General features: G+C 37.3%; 1 protein-coding gene across 1 annotated transcript in view; it reads right to left on the bottom strand.

Annotated features, from left to right (window-relative positions):
• Positions 1–7,436: 7,436 nt before the first annotated feature.
• Positions 7,437–20,210, bottom strand: part of GDPD4 (glycerophosphodiester phosphodiesterase domain containing 4) — a 95,718-nt gene continuing 82,944 nt past the window's right edge. The window contains exon 16 of the mRNA XM_019809757.2: positions 7,437–7,930. Coding sequence (XP_019665316.2) covers positions 7,437–7,930 — 494 coding nt within the window. The remainder of the gene's footprint in view (positions 7,931–20,210) is intronic.

The following is a 20,210-nucleotide window of genomic DNA, read 5'->3' as shown; positions in this document are numbered from 1 at the left end:
AAAGAATACCCAATGGAAAAAACGACAATCTCTTCAACAAATAGTATTGGGAAAATTGGACAGCAACATGCAGAAGAATGAAACTGGACCACTTTCTTATAGCATGCACAAAATAAACTCAAAATAGATGAAAGACCTAAATGTGAGACAGGAATCCATCAAAATCCTAGAGGAAAACACAGGCAGCAACTTCTTTGACCTTGGCCGTAGCAACTTATTACTAGATATGTCTCTGGAGGCAAGGGAAACAAAAGCAAAAATGAACGATTGGGACTTCATCAGGATAAAAAGCTTTTGCAGCTAAGGAAACAACAAAACTAAAAGATCCCAATGGCACTTTCTACATCTTAAAATTCATATGAATCTCAAGGGATCCTGGGAATCCAGAGCAATCCTGAAAAAGAAGAATACAGTTGGAGGACTCACATACCTCCTGATCTCAAAACTGATTATAAAGCTACAGTAATCAAAACAGTGTGGTACTAGCATAAAGACAAACCTATAGACCAATGGACTAGGATAGAGAACCCAGTAATAAATGAGTTTATATATGGCTAATTTTCAGGCAAGGATGACAAGACCATTCAATGGGAAAATGACAATCTTTTCAAAAAATGGTGCTAGGAAAACTGGATATCCACATGAAAAAGAATGAAGTTGGACACTTACCTTGCACCATATATAAAAATGAACTTGAAATGGATCAAAGACCTAAAGGTATGAAATAGAACTATAAAACTTTTTGAAGGAAACACAGGGGCAAATCTTCATGACACTGGGTTTGGCCATGTTTTCTTGGATACAACTCCAAAGACAGAGGGAACAAAAGAAAAAATAGACGAATTGGACTTCATGAAAATTAAAAACTTCTGTGCATCAAATGACACTAATCAAAAAAAAAAAGGCAAACCACAGAATGAGAGAAAGTATTTTTAAATCATATCTCTGACAAGAGATTAATAGCAAGAATATATACAGAACTCCTAAAACTGAACAACTACAAAAGGAACAACCAGGTTTTAAAATAGCCTAAAGCCATTATTAAAGAGGGCATGTGACAGGATGAGCACTGGGTGATATACTCAACTAATGAATCATTGAACATTATGTAGAAAACTAATGATGTACTATACCTTGACTAATTGAATTTTTAAAAATAGCAGAAAATAAGATAAAATAGCCTAAGGACTTAAACAAGCATATTCCCAAAGAAGATACATACAAATTGCCAATAATCACATGAAAAGCAGGGCACCTGGGTGGCTCAGTTGGATGAGCATCCGACTCTTGATTTCAACTCAGGTGATGATCTCAGGGTTGTGAGATCAAGATTTGAGCTGTTACAGAACCTGCTTAAAATTCTCGCCCCTCTCCTCTCTCTCTGTCCCCCCACCCCGTGTGCATGCACTCTCTCTCTCTCTCAAAAAAAAAAAAGAAAAAATATTTGTCATCACTACTTATTAGGAAAATGCAAATGAAAACCAAAATGTGATACAACCTCACACCTACTACGATGGCTATTATAAAAAAGAGAGAAAATAAGAGAAGCTGGGGAAAATGTGGGGGAAATTAGAACCCTTTTACAGAGCTGTGGGAATGAAAAATGGTGCAGCCACTGTGAAAAGTGGTATGGCAGTTCCTCAAAAATTAAAAATAGAATTACTGTATTATCCAACAATTCCACTTCTGGGTATATACTTAAAAAAATTAAAACCAGGCACATTAATAGATATTTGTGTGCCCATGTTTATAGCAGTATGATTCACAATAGCCAAAAGATAGAAACAACCTAAATGCCCATGGATTGATAAGTAAACAAAATATGGTCTACACACATAACGGAGTATTATTCAGTCTTAGAAAGGAAGGAAATTCTGATGCATGTTACAACGTGGATGAGCCTAGAATGGATGAACCTTGAAGTCATTATGCTAAGCAAAATAAGCCAGTCACAATAGGACAAATACTGTATGACTCCACTCATATCAGGTACTTAGAATAACCAAATCACAGAAACAAAAAATAGAATGGTGGTTGCCAGGGACTGGGGGGAGAAATGAGGAGTTATTGTTTAATGGGTACAGAGTTTCTAGGGTTTACTTTCAGCTTTATTGGGGTATAATTGACAAATAAAAACTGTATATATTTAAGCTTTACCACTTGATGTTTTGATATACCTATATATTGTGAAATAATCACCACAATCAAACTAACTAACCTCATATAATTTCCATTTTCTTTTTTTGTTTCTTTTTGTGGTAAGAACACGTAAGATCTATCCTCTTAGCATATCTCAAGGATAAAAAAACAGTGTTGGTAACTATATCCACATGCTATATAGTTATATCGCTATATATTAGATCTCCAGAAATTATTCATCTTGTATAACTGAAACTCTGTTCCCTTTGATCAACATCTCCCCATTTCTTCCTCACCCTAGTAACCACCATTCTATTCTCTGCTTGCAGGAGTTTGATTATTTTAGATCCCACATGTAAGAGAGATTAGGGAATATTTGTCTATGTCTGCCTTTTTAACTTAGCATAATGTCCTCCAATTTCATCCAAAGTGTTGCAAATGTCAGGATTTCCTTCTTTTTTATGACTGAATAATATATTTCATGCCAGATACTAGCCAAGCTACTTCTATGCACTGGGTAAACAAGAAAAAAACCCACACTGAAACAAGGAAGAGGCGCTGAGACACAATCTTGCCATAAACCTCACCCCAAGCATGGAAATGCACAACCAAAGGGAAACTCCCTCTGGCTTCTCTCTGAGGAGCAAAGAATTTGGATCCTGCATCTGGTTCCCCAACTTTTAAGACTTCTGTCTGAAAGATGAGCCCCCAAAACATTTAGCTTTGAAAGCCAGTGGGGCTTGTATCTACCAAATCCACAAGGCTATAGCAAACTCAGAGACCATTCTTCAAGGACTCATGTGGATTCACCATGGTGAAAACCCAGGACCCAGTGCAGAGGCAGAAGAGTAAAACACACCCAGTCTTTCCATGAAAGAGGCTTACTTGTTTATCTTAATAGCTGCAACTAGAGGGGCAGGCTTCAAACTTAACATACATCTAGGGGCCAACTGCAATACTCTCCAGAGAGCACAACGGCTGGTGGGTGCCATCTTTATGTTCTCCCTCTGCCTTGCCCCAGGTCAACAGTATTTCCTAGAAGGGATTCTGAGCACATGTTTGTTGCCCCGATTTTTGTAGCTGCTGCCCAGGGCATGCCCTTTGATCACCTGGCTCTGGTGGCCAATGGGGCTTAAATTCATGGGTCTCACAGGACTATAACAGAGAAACAGTTCTTAACTGGATATCCCCCTAAAGCATAGCACAGAGTCAGCAGACAGAAACACCCAGTCTTTCTGTGAAAGAGGCCTATTTGCTTATCTTAAAAGCTATAGCCTGAGAGGCAGACTTTTAATTTAACCTACATCTAGAGGCCAACTGCAATCCTCTCCAGAGACCAGGAAGGCCAGTGGGAACCATCTGCATGGTCTCCCTCTGCCCTAACTCAGGTTGCTGTTGTCTCCAAGAAAGGAGTTTTTACACACATCTGGTAACATGGTTTTTGTGGCTGCCACCTGGAAGACATATCCCTTGATAGCCCTGCTCTGGTAACTAGCAGGTTAGTGTTCACAGGTTCAACAAAATAGTAGCAAACATATAAACAATTTATAACTGGTTATACACTCAGGGCTCAGTGCAGAGGAAGCAGACAGAAACACCCACTTCCCAGTATTCCCTTGAAAGAGGTATATTTGCATACTTTAAAAGCTGCTGAGGATCTGACCTCTTATTAGCCTGCACCTAGATGTTGAGATCCCTTTCTCTTTTGGACACTGATAGGTCTTGGCACACCCTCACCTACTGGAGTCACTAAGAACAAACAATCTTGCTTAGACAATCATAAAGGTTTGAGAGACAACAAGAGCTAGGTCAGGGTTGAATAATAAGGTTCAGCTCCTACACCAGACCACTCTTTCAAGACTCGGAGAGGTAGTTGTTTTATCTAAGGCATGGAAACCAACACAGAGCATCAAGGAAAATGAAGAAATAGGGGAATATGTTCCAAATGCAAGAACAAGATAAGACCTTAGAAAAAGACCTTAATGAAAGGAGATAAATGATTTACCTAATAAAGAGTTGAAAATAATGGTAATAAAGATGTTCACCAAGGTCAGGAAAACAATGAATGAACAAAGTAGGAATTTCAACAAAAAGACAGAAAATATAAGAAAGTACCAAAAAAAATTACAGACTTGAATAATACAATAAATGAGCTGGGAAAATTGAATAGAGGGGTTCAATAGAAGACTAGACAAAGTTAAAACAGGACAAGCAAACTTTAAGACAGGGCAGTGGAATTCATCCAATCAAAGGAGTAAAAAGATTCAAAAATAGTGAAGATTACTCAAGGAACTTATTGGGCCACATTAAGCAGACCAATATGCACTTTACAGGGGCTCCAGAAAGAGAAAAGGGAGGGAAAAGGGTAGAAAACTTATTTGGAGAAAAAATGGTTGAAAACTTCCCTAACCTGGTGAATGAAGCAGACATCCAGATCCAGGAAACCTGGAGAGTTCCAAAGAAGATGAATCCAAAGAGACCTACACCAAGACACATAATCAAAAGTTAAAGACAAGGAGAAAATCTTAAAAGCAGCAAGAGGAAAGCAACTTATTACATACAAGGGAACCCCCACTAGACCATAAGCAGATTTTTCAGCAGAAACTTTGCAGGCGTGAAGAAAGTTGCACAATGTATTCAAAGTACTAAAAGAAAAAAAAAGTATTACCAAAAATATTCTATCCAGCAAAGTTAGCCTTTAGAATTGAGTTAAAGAGTTTTCCAGACAAGCAACACCTGAAGAATTTAGCACGATTAGACTAGTCTTAAAATAAATGTTAATGGGACTTCTTTAAGCTGATGTGAAAGGGTGTTAATTAATAACGGGAAAATATATGAAAGTACCAATCTCACTGGTAAAGGTAAATATACAGTTATGTAATGGTGGTGTGTTAATCACTTATACATCTAGTATGAAGGCTAAAAGACAAAAGCAATAAAACTATACAATAATTTTTAATGGATACACAAGATAAAAAGATGTAAATTATGACACTGAAAACACAAAATGTGGTGGTGGGAGAGTAAAAATGTAGAGCTTTAGAGTGTGTTCAAACTGAAGTTGTTATCAACTTAAAGTAGATTATATTATGTTTTATATAAGTTTTATCATAAACACAAAGCAAAGTCCTATATACACAAGAATGAACAGAAAAGAGTCTAAGTATGCCACTACAGAAAATTTTCAAATCACAAAGGGAGAAAGCAAGAGAAAAAGAAAGGAACAGAAGAAGTACAAAACAGCCAGAAAACAATTAATGGCAATAAGCCCATTCCTATAAATAATTAATTTAAATGTAAATGGACTAAGTTCTCCAATGAAAAGACAGAGAGTGGCTGAATGGATAAAAAACAAGACCCAATTATATGCTGCCTACAAGAGACTCACTTCAACTTTAAGGATACACAGACTGAAAGTGAAGGGATTGAAAAAGATAATCCATGCACATGGAAACCAAAAGAAAGCTGAAAGAAAAAAATTCCATTATGTGTATATGTGTGTGTGCATGTATATGTGTGTATATATGTATGTATACACAGACACAGACACGCAGACACACACACACACATCTTGGGTATTGTCAACAGTGCTGCAATAAACATGGGAGTAGAGAGATCTTTTCATGGTACTGATTTCATTTCCTTTGGATGTGTACCCAATAGTGGGATTGCTGGACCATATGGTAGTTCTATTTATTATTTTTCTGAGGCACCTCTCTACAGTTTTGCATAATGGCTGTAGCAATTTACATTCCCATCAACAGTGTACAAGAGTTTGCTTTTCTTTCCATCCTAACATGTTATCTTTTGTCTTTTTGATAATAGCCATTATAACAGGTGTGGGATGATTTCTCTTTGCACTCTTGATTTGAACTTCCTTGATAATTAGTGATGTTTTCATGTATCTGTTGGCCATTCACATGTTTTCTTTTGAGAAATGTCTATTCAGATCCTGTTCCCACTTTTTACTCAGGTATGTATGTCTGTACATGTATATGTATGTATTTGCTGTTGAATTGTAGGAGCTCCTTATATATTTTGGATATTAACCCTTTATTAGATATATGGTTGCAACTATTTTCTCCCATTCTGTAGGTTGCCCTTTAACTCTGTTGTTTCCTTTGCTGTGCAGCTTTTAATTTTAATTTTTTAAAAAAAGGTTTATTTATGAGAAAGGGGGGGGACAGAGGGAGAGGAGAGAAAGAATTTCAAGCAGACTCCCCGCCGAGCATGGAGCTGGATGCGGGGCTTGATCCCATGACCCTGATATCATGACCTGGGCTGAAATCAAGAGTTAGATGCTTAATTGACTGAGCCACCCAGGCAACCCTTTGCAATTTTTTTAAAAGCACAAATAAGAATTTAAGATTGGTTATTAAAGTTTTTGTTGGACTAATGTTATCTAGCAAGCCTGGTGACAGTTCTTTCACTGTTACCTTGAAGATTTAAATGTTTGTATTTATAAATTGTTATATTTAGTTTTTTAATTATAGTTCTGTTTATCTTGATTCATCCACTAGATTGACGTTTATTTGAGGGAAATGGCAAAATCCTAATCTTAGTGTCAGTCAAGAGGATAAAGCTCTAGAGCTTATGCCTGCTTTCATTAATAAAGTATTTAAAAATATTCCACTTTTATCTCACTGCATTGCTCCTTTCACTTGGTAGATCCCAGGCCTTCCTTCTTTGGAATCCTCCAGATAGATAGGTCTCCAGATACTTGCTGTGGCTCTGATTTTTGCTCAAGGTCTAAGGCCATTGGGTGGGCATGGGATTATGCCTATCATCCTGTTGGGGAATCAGCCATCACCAAGCTATTAGGAAGCATCTCACTGCATACTAGATCACAGAATGTGCATGTAAGAGGATTTTTCCTCCAACTCATGCCCATGCCTATGCTACTTCTTATTCTCTGACTCAGGATGGCATCACTTTTGCACTCATCCCCTAGTCTCTGTCAGCCTGAGTGATCACAGAGAGGTCCAAATAATACATCATTTACGTTCTGGGTTCCCGAGAGGTTGCCTTTATTCCCGTGCTGATGTGCACAAAGCCATTCCTTTAGCAGGAAGTACTATGAAGAGTTAGGATGAGAAACCCTGTAACATCAGAGAACAACTAGCTCCAGCTCCCAAAACACAACAACTGCCTTGCCCATCCCCTTGAGAGGCATTCTTTATGGAAAGTGCTAGATGAGAATGGTCCTGAGAGCCTCAATGGCCCTCCTTTCTTTACAAGTCTCCACCATCACCACTCTTAGGCACAAAAATGAAATGGAAGAGGAAGGCAAGATGTAGCTAATTCTTCTTTGAAAGCAGCTCAGAGGAGAACATACTGGTTGTGGTAGAAAACATAATAAGAGAGGATTCTTGGGAGGATTTACTGTTGGGGGTATTTTCAGATTCTGTTGCAGATTGAGAGATCTCTACGGAAGAAATTGTTGGTTTATTCATATTCAGGGAAGGCAATGCAGTTTGAAAGGTATCCTTTCTGGCAGCATCCCACATGGATTCAAATGACTTCTTGGTGGATGCCAGTTGTCTGACAGCATCCTCGTGAGGCATCAGTGGTTTGATGGTTCCCTTGACTTGCTCTGGTTCACTGGCTGTCTTCTTGGGGACTACTAAAAGACGGCGAGAGCCTGGATATTTCTTTGTGTTCTTGGTTAAAGCTGGGTAGAGGGCTGCTAGAGTCCAAGGACTTTCCATAACTCGGAAAGGAGGCTTTATGGATAAATTAGAAGATTCTTGACTCCCACGTTCTCTCTTTTGGAGGCTAATACTCTGAGAATCTGTGGGATAGAAACAACAAAAACAGATTCCTCAAATGTCACTTCTCCAATCTTTGCCAGTCATGTGCTGAAATTTTATCATATTTAAAATGTTAGTCCCTCACATACTATCTCAGGTTCTTTCCCCCCTTAGTTTTCCCTACCCCAAACTTTGTGCAGCTTTTATTATGGTCTTCCAATTCAGGATGGTGCTGGAGTTTAAGAGTCTATTATGTGCGATTTTAGGTCACTGTAGAAGCCCTCAAGGCAGGAAGTGACATCTGCTTAAAGTTCATGCATTTCACAACCACTGTTTCCAAATCAATTTGAACAAATGAATACATCCTCAATTAGAATGGGAGCTCTTTTTAAGGGAAGAGACGTCTTGCTTGCCACTACATACATAGTGCTCAGTAATGTTTGTCACATTATAAGTGCTCAAAAATAATTTTAATCGGATAGAAAAAATAAATGGAGACTACTTCTACTAATGGAGTAATGGAGTTAGGAAACAGAATCTTACCAAAGACAAATGAAAAACTGGATAATAATTAAAACTAAGAAAACATCTTAAAATTATCTAAGATTTTACAATATGGTGAGGAACTGTGTGGCCAAAATCTAGAAGATAGTTAGAATCCAAAGTAAGCCCAAAACTCAGTTGTGTTTGCCCTGAGTGTAATGTCAATCTTGAAGAAATGGCTGCTTACATGAACTTCATTTCTGTCAGCTTCACAGGAAGGATTTTAACTGCACTTTAATTGAATTTGTAGGTCAATTTCATGACAACTGTTGATATTAGGTTTTCTAACTCAGATTGGTCCATTTATTTGTGCCTTCTTTCAGTAAACTTTTGTAGCTTTCAGTGACCAACCATATCTTCTTTGTGAAAGCTTGCAATATTTTCCTTAAATTTATTCCTATTTTGTTTTTATGGAGTTGTAAATGATGCTATTTAAAATTTTCTTTAGTTTCCAGTTATTCATTGCTAATATATAGATATAAAATTGATTTTTCTGTATACTGACCTTGTATCCTAAGACACTGTTTAACTCACTTACCAGTTCCAGTAGGTATGTTTGTTGAGTCCTTAGAATTTTTCTTTAATTTTAATTTCAGGGTAGTTAACATACAGTGTTATATACATTTCAGATATATAATATAGTGATTCAGTAATTCTATCTACTACTCGATGCTCATCAAGATAAATGTATTCTTAATCCCCTTCACCTATTTCACCCATTTTCTTACCCACCTCTCTTCTGGTGATCATCTGCTTGTTCTCTATAGTTAAGAGTCTGTTTTCTGGTTTGTCTATTTCTTTCCCCTTTGTTCACTTGTTTCTTAAATTCCATATATTAGTGAAATCATATGTTACTTATCTTTGACTGACTTACTTCGCTTAGCATTGTACTCTCTAGATCTATCCACATTGTTGCAAATGGCAAAACTTCATTTTTATGGCTTAATAATATTCTTGTGTGTGTGTGTGTGTGTATCTTTATCCATTCATCTACAGATGGACACCTGGGTTGCTTCCATAATTTGGCTATTGTAAATAATGCTGCAATAAACATACAGGTGCAGGTATTCCTTAAAATGACTGGCTTTTTTTTTTTAATTCTTTGGGTAAATACCCAGTAGGTCAATTACTGGATCATAGGGTAGTTCTATTTTTACTTTTTTTTGAGGAACTTCCACACTGTTCTCCATAGTGGCTGCACCAGTTTGCATTCCCACCAACAATGCTTGAGGGTTCTTCTTTCTCCACATCCTTTGCCAACATTTGCTGTTTCTTGTTTTTTATTTTAGCCATTCTGACTGGTGTGAGGTGATATCTCATTGAGGTTTTTATTTGCATTTCCCTGATGATGAGTGATGTTGAACATCTTTTCATGTGTCTGTTGGCCATCTGTGTGTCTTTTTTTGGATAAATGTTCATGCCTTCTTCCAATTTTTTAAATTGGATTATTTTTGGGGTATTGAGTTGTATAAGTTCTTTATATATTTTGGATACTAACCCTGTATCAGTTATGTCATTTGCAAATATCTTCTTTCATTCTGCCAGTTGCCATTTAGTTTTGCTTGTTGTTTCCTTTGCAGTGCAGAAACTTTTTATTTTTGCTTTTGTTTCCCTTGCCTCAGGAGACATATCTAGAAATATGTTGCTACAACTGATGTCGAAGAAATGACTGCCTGTGCCCTCTTTTAGGATTTTTATGGTTTCAGGTCTCACATTTAGGTCCTTAATCCATTTGACTTCATTTTTGTGTATGGTGTAAGAAAGTGGTCCAGTTTCATTCATTTGCATGTGACACTATTATTGAAGACACTATCTTTTTCTCATTGCATATTCTTTCTTCCTTTGTCAAAGATCAATTGACCATATAGTTGTGGGTATATTTCTGGGTTTACTTTTCTGTTCTATTGATCTATGTGCCTATTTTTGTGTTAGTCCTGATTATTACAGCTTTGTAATATAACTTTAAGTCTAGAATTGTGATGTCTCTAGCTTTGCTGTTCAAGATTACTTTGGCTATTCAGAGTCTTTTGTGGTTCCATACAAATTCTAGAATTGTTTGTTCTAGTTCTGTGAAAAAATGCTGTTGGTATTTTGATAGGAAGTGCATTAAGTGTGTAGATTGCTTTGGGCAGTATAGACATTTTAACAGTATTTTTTCTTCCAATCCATGAGCATGGAATGTTTTTCCATTTCTTTGTGTCATCTTCAATTTCTTTCAACAGTGTTATATAGTTTTCAGAGTACAGGTCTTTCACCTCTTTGGTTAGGGTTATTCCTAGGTATCCTATTATTTTTGGTGCAATTGTAAATGGGATTGTTTTCTTGATTTCTCTTTCTGCTGCTTCATTATCAGCATATAGAAATGCAACATATTTCTGTATTGATTTTGTATCCTGTGACTTTACTGAATTTATCAGTTTTAACAGTTTTTTGGTGGAATCTTTCAGCCTTTCTATATACAGTATCATGTCATCTGAAAATAGCGCAAGTTTTACTTCTTCCTTATTGATTTAGATGACTTTTATTTCTTTTTTGCTGTCTACTGCTGTGGCTAGGATTTACAATACTATGTTCAATAAAAGTGGTGAGAGTGGACATCCTTGTTTTGTTCCTGACCTTAGAGGGAAAGCTATTAGTTTTTCCTCATTAAGGAGGATGTTAGCTGTGGGTTTTCCATATATAGTCTTTATTATGTTGAGGTATGTTCCCTCTAAACCTACTTTGTTGAGGGTTTTTTTTTTAAAATCATGAATGGATGTTGTACTTTGTCAAATGCTTTTTCTGCATCTCTTGAAATGATCACATGGTTCTTATCCTCTTATTGATGTGATGTATCACATTGATTGACTTGTGAATTTTGAACTGCCCTTGCAGCTCAGAAATAAATCCCACTTGACCATGGTGAATGATTTTTTTTTTAAAATGTATTGTTGGGGTGCCTGGGTAGCTCAGTCAGTTAAGCATCTGCCTTTGGCTCAGGTCATGATCCCAGGGTCCTGGGATCAAGCCCTATGTTGGGCTCCCAGCAGGGAGCCTTCTTCTCCCTCTCCTCCCTACTCGTGCTCTCTGTTGCTGCCTCTGTCTCTGTCTCTCTCTCTCTCAAATAAATTATTTTAAAAAAATATTGGTAGAATTCACCTGTGTAGCTATCTGGTCGTGGACTTTTGTTGGGGAGTTTGTTTTTGTGTGTGTGTGTTTTGTTTTAGTTACTACTGATTCAATTTCATTGCTGGTAATCAGTTTGTTCAAATTTTCTATTTCTTCCTGCTTTGTTTGTGGTAGGTCATATGTTTCTAGGAATTTATCCATTTCTTCTATGTTGTCCAGTTTTTTGGCATATAATTTCTTTATATATTCTTACAACCTTTTGTATTTCTGTGGTGTTGGCTATTCTCTTTCATTTCTGATTTGAGTCCTCTCTTTTCTTTCTTTTTTAAAATGAGTCTGGCTAGAGGCTTATCAGTTTTGTCAGTCTTTTCAAAGAACCAGTTCCTGGCTTCATTGATCTGTTCTATTGTGTTTTAGATTCGATATCATTTATTTCTGCTCCAATCTTTATTTCCGCCCTTCTGCTGGTTTGGGGTTTTGTTGTTTTTCTAGCTCCTTTCGGTGTATGGTTAGGTTGTTTGTTGAGATTTTTCTTGCTTCTTGAGGTAGACTTGTAGCACTATAAACTTCTTAGAACCACTTTTGCTGCATCCCAAAGATTTTGGATGGTTGTGTTTTTATTTGTCTCCATGTATTTCTGATTTCCTCTTTGATTTCTTGGTTGACCCAGTCATTGTTTACTAGCATGTTATTTAACCCCCATGTATTTGTGTTCTTTCCAGTTTTTTTCTTGTGGTTGATTTCTGGTTTCATACCATTGTGGTCAAAAAAGATGCATGGTATGACTTAGATCTCTTTGAAACTGTTGCGACTTCTTTTGTGACCTAATATGTGATCTTTTCAGCAGAATGTTCCATGTGCACTTGAAATGAATGTATATTCTACTGTTTTAGGATGGAATGTTCTAAATATATCTATGAAATCCATCTGATCCAGTGTGTCATTTAAAGCCCCTGTTTCCTTGTTGATTTTGTTTAGATGACCTGTCCGTTGATGTAAGTGGGGTGTTAAAGTCCCCTACTATTTCTGTATTACTATAGATTAGTTCCTTTATATTTGCTATTAACTGGTTTATGTATTTGGATGTTCCCATGTTGGGTCCATAAATATTTACAATTGTTATGTCTTCTTGTTGTATTGTCCCTTTAATGATTATACAATGTCCTTCTTTGTCTCTTACTACAGTCTTTGTTTTAAAGTAAATTTTGTCTGATACAAGTATTGCTACCTCAGCTTTCACATTCATTTGCATGATAAATGTTTCTCCATCTCCTTACTTTCAATCCACATGTGTCTTTAGGTCTGAAGTCTCTTGTAGGCAGCATACAGATGGGTCTTTTTAATCCACTGCATCAACCTATGTCTTTTGATTGGACTATTTAGTCCATTTCCATTCAACAGAATTATTGATAGGTATTAATTACCATTTTGTTGTTTGTTGTGTGTTTTCTTTTTTTGTGTGTGTGGATTTTCTCTCACCTTAAGTTGGCATTCTTTAGTGAGGTACTTGGATTCCTTTCTATTTTTTGCATATCTATCACTTGTTTTTGATGTTGTTCCCATTAGGTTTGTATATATAACATCTTCTACATATAGCAGTCTATATTAAGTTGATGGTCACTTAAATTTGAACCCATTTTTTATTTCTCTACTCCCTGCATTATAGGTATATGGTATCATACTTCACATCATTTCATTTTGTGAGTTCCTTGACTGATTTCTACAGATTATTTATTTTTTCCTGCTTTTGAGCTTCTTACTTACTCTTGTTTATGGTCTTTCCTTTCCAGTCAAAAGTCCCCTTTAACACTTCTTGTAGGGCTGGTTTAATGGTCATCAACTCCTTTAACTTTTGTCCTCTGGGAAACTCTTTATCGCTCCTTCTATTCTGAATCATAGCCTTGCTGGATATACTATTCTTGGCTGCATATTTTTCCCTTTCAGCACTTTTTTTTAAAAAAGATTTTATTTATTTATCTGACAGAGATCAAGACAGCCAGAGAGAGAGGGAACACAAGCAAGGGGAGTGGGAGAGGAAGAAGCAGGCTCATAGTGGAGGAGCCTGATGTGGGGCTCGATCCCATAACGCCGGGATCATGCCCTGAGCCGAAGGCAGACACTTAACAACTGAGCCACCCAGGTGCCCCAACCCCTTCAGCACTTTGAATATATTATGCTATTCCCTTCTGGCCTGCAAAGTTTGTGCTGAAAACTCCACTGATAGCCTTAAGGGGTTTCCCTTGTATGTAACTGTTTTCTTGACTCTTACTTTTGAAATTATCACTGCTTTTTACCATTTTAATTACTATGTATCTTGGTGTGGACTGCCTTCAGTTGATTTTTGTTGGAAGATCTCTATGCCTCCTGGTTCTGAATTTGTTTCCTTTCCTAAATTCAGAAAGTTTTCAGATCTTATTTCTCCAAAAAAAATTTTTTTTTAAGATTTTATTTATTTATTTGACAGAGATAGAGACAGCCAGCGAGAGAGGGAACACAAGCATGGGGAGTGGGAGAGGAAGAAGCAGGCTCACAGCAGAGGAGCCTGACGTGGGGCTCGATCCCATGACGCCGAGATCACGCCCTGAGCCGAAGGCAGACGCTCAACCGCTGTGCCACCCAGGCGCCCCTCCAAAAATTTTCTACCCCCTCTGCCCTTCTTCTTCTGAGATTCCTATAATGTGAATGTTATTACGCCTGATGGGAATCAATGAATTCCCTAAGTCTGTACACATTTTGCATAAGTTTTTTTTTCTCTCACATGCTCAGCTTGATTACTTTCCATTACTCTCTATCCTCCAGGTTGCTGATCCATTCTTTTGCTGCTTCTAGCCTATTTATCCCATCTAGTATATTTTTAATTTCAATTATTGTGTTCATTTCTTTTTTATTTCTTTGTTAAGGGTCTCCCTGATGTCACCCACTCTTTTCTCAAGTCCAGTGAGTATCTTTATGAACATTAAGTTCTTTATCAGGCATATTACTTATCTCCATTTCCCTTAGGTCTCTTGCTGTGATCTTGTCCTGTTCTTTCACTTGGGACATATTCCCCAGTCTCATTTTGTCTGACTGTGTCTGTTTCTGTGTGTTAGGAAAGTCAACTACATCTCTTGCTCTTGAAAGTAGTGGGTGGGGCACACACTTTTAACAAGGTGGCACTGGTCCTCTTCCACAGATGAAGCACAGCACAGGAAGCCAGAAATGGAATCATTCTGCAAAGCACACATGGACTGGACAGTTTCAACAAAGTGTGCCCATCATCCATGGGAGATGACCAACTGCCACTGGATGTAGACTCTGCAAAGTGCACAGTTGGGAGATGCAGTGTTGGTGAGGTTTGTGCTGGTCTTCTGGGTGAGGGGGACCTGCAGCATCAGTACTGAGGCAAGCCTGGCTTGAGCGGGTGGGGTGTAGTAAAAAGCAAGTTAGGTAGTGAACGCTGCTCCACACTGGTTCCTACAGGTCGCCATATGTTTATGCCGAGTGGGGAAGGGAGGTAAATGGTGCCTGCCAGCTCCTTTGTTCCTGAAAGTCCCTCAGTGAACTCTTGAGATTAGTATATAACTCTCCCTCCTCTATGCCCCAGGAGTTTTTTTTAAAACTGCTACTACTATGCTGTATCTCTGTGGGCTACTTTTTGTGCTGTTTCTTTAAGGGTGGGGACTCAGTTTCCTATTGCCCTCCTGGCTTTCCTAGAACCATGCCTGCTGATTTTTAAATTTCCAGGCTTTAAGTCCCAGGGGTGGTAAGAACTCAGAAATTCAGCCCCTCTGGTTTTCAAAGCCAAATGTTATGGGGATTCATCTTCCCTGTCCAGGCTTCTAGATGTGACAGTATGTTTTTTTCTCCCCTCTCTGCACCTACAGCTCCATCCTTCCAGTGGTTAAATCCATGGGATTTAGCTCCCAACTGTGTATCTGCCCTTCCTACCCTCTTTGATGTGGTCTCTTTTCTACATTTAGTTATGGAGTTTGTTCTGCCAGTCTTTGGGACATTTTCTGGGTTATTTACACTGACATGAGTGTTAACTAGCTGTATCTATGGGATAAGGTGAGCTTAGAGTCCTCCTACTCTGCTGTCTGTCCCGGGAAGTCTAGAATTTTTTAATGTAATTAATCGTATCTGCAAATTAGGAAGGTTCTTCCCCCCCTTCCTTTATGCCTGTTATCTATCTTATTAAACTGGCTATATCTCCAGCACAATGCTGAATAGAAGTGGTGAGAGAAGATATCCTTGCCTTATTTCTGATATTAGAGGGAAAACATTCATTGTTTCACCCTTAAAAATGATATTGGCTGTAGGTTTTTTGTAAATACCTTTCACCAGATTGAGGAAGTTTCGTTCTACTAGTTTTCCCAGAGCTTTTATCATAAATGGGTGTTGACTTTTGTCAAATATACTTTTTCTACTTTAATTCACTGAATTAATTTTCAAATAATATATCCATCTTGCACTACTGGGATAAACCCCACTTGCTCATGACATACTATCTATTTTATATACTGGTGGATTCAGTTTACTAATATTTGTCAAGGATTTTTAGGTCTAAGTTCACAATGACATTGATCTATAAATTTAGTTCTTGTAATATCTCTGTCAGATTTTATATGAGGGTATTGCTGGCCTCAAAAAATCTGCTGGGAAGTGCTCTTTCCTCTTTTTCTGAGTTGGTATAAAATTAGCATTATTTTTTAAATATTTGATTAACTAGTGAAACTCTTTGGGCCTGGACTTTTCTTTTTGGTGAGGTTTTTGGGATATGCATTTGATTCTGATAGTGAGTTATTAAAAATTTCTATTCTCTCAGTTCTGGTGAGCTGCATATTTCACAGAATTTGTCTATTTCACTTAAGTTGTAAATTTTAACAGCATTAACTGTTCCTAATTTTCCTTTTTATGTCTAGGATCTGGACAGGTAATCCATTTTTCATTCATCATATGAGAAATCTCTCTCTCTTCCCTCTCCCTCCCTCTCATCTTGCTAAGAGTTTATCAATTTTATTAATCTTCTCAAAAATCTTTTTTTCATTTTCTCTATTTTTTAAAATTTAAGTTCAATTAGCCAACATACAGTACATCATTAGTCTCAGATGTAGTGTTCAATGATTTATCAGTTGCATATAACACCCAGTGGTCATCACATCACGTGCCCCCCTTAATGCCCATCACTCAATTACCCCAACCCCCCACCCACCTCCCCTTCAGTAACCCTCAGTTTGTTTCCTATGATTTAGAGGAAATATGGTTTATATCTCGGTTTTTCTTCCTCTCTGATGACTTCCCATTCAGTTTTCCCTCCCTTCCGTTATGATCCTCTATGCTGTTTCCTATATTCCACATGTAAGTGAAACCATATGATAACTTTCTCTGATTGACTTATTTTATTCAGCATAATACCCTCCAGTACCATCCATGTCAATGTAAATGGTAAGTATGCATCCTTTCTGATGACTAATACTCCATTGTATATACAAATACCACATCTTTTTTATCCATTCATCCATCAATGGACATTTCAGCTCTTTCCAGTTTGGCTATTGTGGACATTGCTATGAACGCTGGGGTGCAGGTGCCCCTCGGATCACTGCATGTATTACAAAGCTGTGACCATCAAGACAGTCTGGTACTGGCACAAAAAGAGACACATAGATCAATGGAACAGAACAGAGAACCCAGAGATAGACCCTCATTTTCTCTATTTTTTGAGTGTCTTTTACTTTGTTGATTCCTGATATCTTTATTATTTCCTTCCCTTTACCTGGGGAAACATTTAGTCTTCTTTTTCTAGATTCTTGAGATAGAAACATCATCAATATTAAACGTTTCTTCCTTTTAAAATTTAAAGTTACAAATTTCTAAGTCCTGCTTTAGCTTCATCCCACAAATTTCATTTTATCCCACAATGAAATTTAGTTTAAAATATATTCTAATTTCTATTGTGATTTATCCCTTCATCAATGGGATGTTTAAAAATATAATTTCAGCATTTAGAGACTTATCTAGATATTTTATTAATGTTCATTTTTAATTTAATTTGAGACTTGTTTTTTGCTTTGACAGGTAGTCTATTTTGGCAAATATGCCACATACATTTGAAAATATTATATATTCTGCAGTTGTTGTATATAATGTTTTATGTCAAGTCAAGGTGGTTGCAGGTATTGTTCAGACTTCTATATCCTTTCTGATTTTATTTTTTGTGTGTTTTGTTGTTCTTGCGGGTACTGAGAGAGGAATCTTAACATGCCTAAGTATGACTTCTCTCAGTTTTCGTCTCATGTGTTAAGTTTCTAGAGTTCTAATTATAATGCCTTCTTGATATACTGACCTTTTCATTATTGCAAAATCTTTGTTTCCAGTAATGCTCCATGTTTGGAAGTCTATTTTTTTCAGATATTATTTCTTATACTTATTGTTTGCATGGCGTATCATTTTCCCATCATTTCACTTTTAATTTTTCTTCGTCTTTAAGTATTTCCTTTGTAGACAATGTATGGTTGGGTCCAGTTTTTTTCTACCCAGTCTGACAACCTCTACTTTTGAGTATTTGGTCCATTTATATTTGATGTAATTAATAAAATGGCTGGATTTATGACTATCATTCTTCAACTTGTTTTCTGTTTGTTTTGTCTGTTATTTTGCTTCCTTTGGTCTCTTCTTCCTGAATCTATCTGCTGTAAGATATTCTCCTGCTGGTTTTGAAGAAGTAAAGTGCCTTGTTGTAAGAGGGCCATATGGCTGAGACCTGAAGGTAGACTCTAGGAGCTCAGAGAAAACCCCACCAACAGTGATCAAGAAAACAGAAAAAAAGTTCAGGCCTACAATTATAAGGAACTAAATTCTTCTAACAACTAGTGATCTTGGAGGAAGGCTAAAAATCTCAGATGAGATTGGTGAGACTTTTTTAAAAAGATTTTATTTATTTATTTGAGAGCACGACAAGAGAGAGAGCAGGTGTGGGGGGGAGGGCAAGGGAGAAAATCCTAAGCAGATTTCACACTGAACGTGGAGCCCAACATGGAGCTTGATCCCACAACCCTGAGATCACAACCCAAGCTGAAACCAAGAGTCTGACACTCAACAGGCAGCTGTTCAGGCACCCCAGCCTGGTGAGACTCTTAAGTAGAGGACCTGACTAATCCATGCCTGAACCCATGGCCCACAGAAACTGTGAGATAATACATCTGTATTATTTTAAGGTGCTAGGTTTACAATAATTTGTTACACAGCAGTAAGAAACTAATACATACAGAAATAGAATCTACTCCAGATGAAGCACAGAAATTAAACAGGCTAAAAATAACAATGAACAGAGTCTCAGCAACCTATGGGATAGTAACAAACTTTCTAGTATCTATGTAATTGGAATCCCAGAAGAGGATAGGAGCATGAAAAAAATTGAAAAAAAAAAAAGACTGAAAATTTATCCAATTTGATGAAAATTATACTAAGAGTTCAGCAAACCCCAAGCAGGATAGATACATACACACACACACACACACGGTAAACAATAATCAAATTATTGAAAATTAGTAATAAAAGGAACAATCTTAAAAAGCAGCTACAGAAAAATGACATAAGTAGAAGGGCAAAGATAAAATGGGAGACTTTCTTTTGTGCAAGACTTTTCATAAGAAACTATACAAGGTAGAAGACAAAGGACTGACTTCTTTACAGTGCTGAGAAATACATCCTAAAGCTAGAAAGCTGATAAATGCCTTATGGTGGCAGGAGCAGCTGCAGCAGCAGTACATGCCCATCCTGAAGGTTGTTGTGGTGCAAGATGTGACACTGTGTTTGCTTAGTGTCTGAGGCTCTATTCTCTTCAGCCTCAATGACTGTGCTTTCAGTCTTCCTTGTTCCTTCAAAACTTTCTCTACCATCTATACTTCCATCACCATTTCCATGTTTTTTGTTTTTTGGGTTTTTTTACCCCCTCTCCATTTCTTGGCTCTATTTCTGTTATGGGCTGAATTTTGGGCCACACAATTTCGTATGCTGAAGCCTCAACACCCAATATTTCAAAATCTGACTATGGTTGCAAAGAGGACCTTTAAAGAAGTGCTTAAAATGAGGCATAATACAATCTGATTGGAGAAAAGAAAATCTGAACACACTGAGAGGCACTGGGTGTGTGTGTGCATGGAGGAAAGGCTGTATGAGGAAACAACAAGATGGCGGCCATGTGCAAGCCGAGAGAGGCCTCAGAAAAAAGCAAACCTGCTGACACACTGATCTTGGACTTCTAGCATATAGAAATGAGAATATAAATTTCTGTTGTTTAAGCCATCCAAATTCTCATATTGTTATAGCAGCCATAGTTTACTAATACAACTACTGAAAATTATAAGGTAGCTAGGCTAAAGCCTTCAGACTTCTTAACAGCCAGTAAAGTGATCTTTAAAATCCATATAACTCTGTTACTTGAGATCTTTCTACTCCTTAAGAGATTTGGGTGAGCTTAGTCTGAACTTCCAGTTTCACAGTATGCAAATGGAGATACTATTGCTCTCCATTTAATTTATTCACATTTCTGAACTTGTTTTTTCATGGTCCCTATGGATCCATTCCTGCAACTCTATCTTTTCAGTTCAAGCCTCTGCCAGCTGGTGCATGGCATTTCTGGATTTTCACCACTATCCACAAGAAATTTAATTAATTCATGATTCTGTG

The sequence above is a fragment of the Ailuropoda melanoleuca genome, chromosome 8 (genome assembly GCF_002007445.2).
Source record: "Ailuropoda melanoleuca isolate Jingjing chromosome 8, ASM200744v2, whole genome shotgun sequence".
Lineage (NCBI taxonomy): Eukaryota > Metazoa > Chordata > Mammalia > Carnivora > Ursidae > Ailuropoda > Ailuropoda melanoleuca.
The sequence above is the reverse complement of the archived record's forward strand: the minus strand, read 5'-3'. Positions and strand labels throughout refer to the sequence as shown.